This window comes from Telopea speciosissima, chromosome 10, assembly GCF_018873765.1.
Source record: "Telopea speciosissima isolate NSW1024214 ecotype Mountain lineage chromosome 10, Tspe_v1, whole genome shotgun sequence".
Classification (NCBI taxonomy): domain Eukaryota; kingdom Viridiplantae; phylum Streptophyta; class Magnoliopsida; order Proteales; family Proteaceae; genus Telopea; species Telopea speciosissima.
In genome coordinates this window covers 14,880,003-14,881,451 of record NC_057925.1, presented here as the reverse complement: position 1 = coordinate 14,881,451, position 1,449 = coordinate 14,880,003, and the positions used below count along the sequence as shown (strand labels likewise).

General features: G+C 43.1%; 1 protein-coding gene across 1 annotated transcript; it reads left to right on the top strand.

Annotated features, from left to right (window-relative positions):
• The first annotated feature begins 510 nt into the window (after positions 1-510).
• Positions 511-1,449, top strand: LOC122642739 (protein MIZU-KUSSEI 1-like). The gene has a single exon (XM_043836315.1). It carries the CDS (start codon positions 692-694, stop codon positions 1,430-1,432), a length of 741 nt encoding a protein of 246 aa, XP_043692250.1. The 5' UTR covers positions 511-691; the 3' UTR covers positions 1,433-1,449.

Below are 1,449 nucleotides of genomic sequence, written 5' to 3'. Positions count from 1 at the left end.
ACCATAATATTATTCATGGAATTTCAAGAAGACGTGCTTGGAACAGAATAATATAATAACAGATTGAAAAAATAAATAAATAAATAAAAATTCTGCTACCCAGGTTGCAGGAATGTTCCTGCTACCCGGGCTTGCAGCCAAAGAAATGGAATATTCCCCTATAGGTTCACATATACCCTCCTAAGTTTTAGTATTTTCCAGAATTCCCTTTTCGATTCTGTTTCTTTGGCTGTGAGTCGGGTAACAGAAACATTCCTACAACCCGAGTAGCAGCAAAATTGAAGACCAAAAGAAGGCTGCACCCTCACATACAAGTAGGGCTAAAACCAAACCCCCTCCCCTTATCCCCTTCAGTTCCCTGCCCGGCCAGTTCCCCAATCCACCTAACAAGGGGGCGCAATGACCACCCTACCTCTGTCCAAACACTCTGCCCACGAGGGGTCCACCTCCTTCTTATTAGAGGCACTGGGGAAAAACCTTCATAAAAAAGAGAAGTTATTATTTTCAACCCTTTCTTTTCCCTTCTTAAAATAATGGAAGGAGATAGCCTAATATTATAACTAACCAGCCAAACGTGCAGCCCACAAAAAACCTCTTCAAAAACACACACCACCTTCACAAATCATTCCCATAATCACAAAGCTTCTGCTCCAACAAGAGAGGAATCCCTGCTGAAACCAGCACTTCCAGAATGCCAAATTCAGTAGCTAAGGCTCTGGAGCAACCAAAGCCACAGCAAATAAGTCCATTCTCAACACCAACACAATCACCCTCCCGGCTTTCAATCTCTCTTCAACAACCTTCAAACAGATCTAAGGGATCTAAATCAGGAAAGTTTTACAATCAAATTCGTTCCCTCTTCAGATCATTCCCTATAATCCACCCATGTATGATGATGCCTCTTCCTCTATATGGTAACAAGTACCAGGATGGACTTATACATGGAGGAACTCGATTGACAGGTACCCTCTACGGCTGCCGCAAGGCAAGGGCTACCCTTGCCATCCAAGAAAACCAAAGGTGTCTTCCCATGTTGATACTTGAGCTAGGGGTCCCTACTGGCAAGCTACTACAAGAAATGGGTTCAGGCCTTATGAGAATAGCACTCGAATGCGAGAAACAAGCAGTTGAGAAGACAAAGCTCATTGAAGAACCTCTATGGAATATGTTCTTGAATGGCCGAAAGGTTGGGTATGGCATGAAGAAGGAACCAAGTGATGAAGACTTGAATGTTATGCAGCTGCTCCATGCTGTTTCAATGGGTGCAGGTGTTCTACCTACTTTGAAAAAGGAAATGCCTGATGGGGAGATGACTTATATGCGAGCTTTCTTCGAACGAGTGATAGGCTCTAAAGACTCTGAGACTTTCTACATGATGAACCCAGATGGTAATAGTGGGCCTGAACTTAGCATATTTTTTGTGAGGTTCTGACATTTTTCTCCCAAATT

What these genes read in the sequence shown, in the direction of transcription:
- LOC122642739 (XM_043836315.1), top strand. Translation starts at nt 692, where the DNA reads ATGCCAAATTCAGTAGCTAAGGCTCTGGAGCAACCAAAGCCACAGCAA.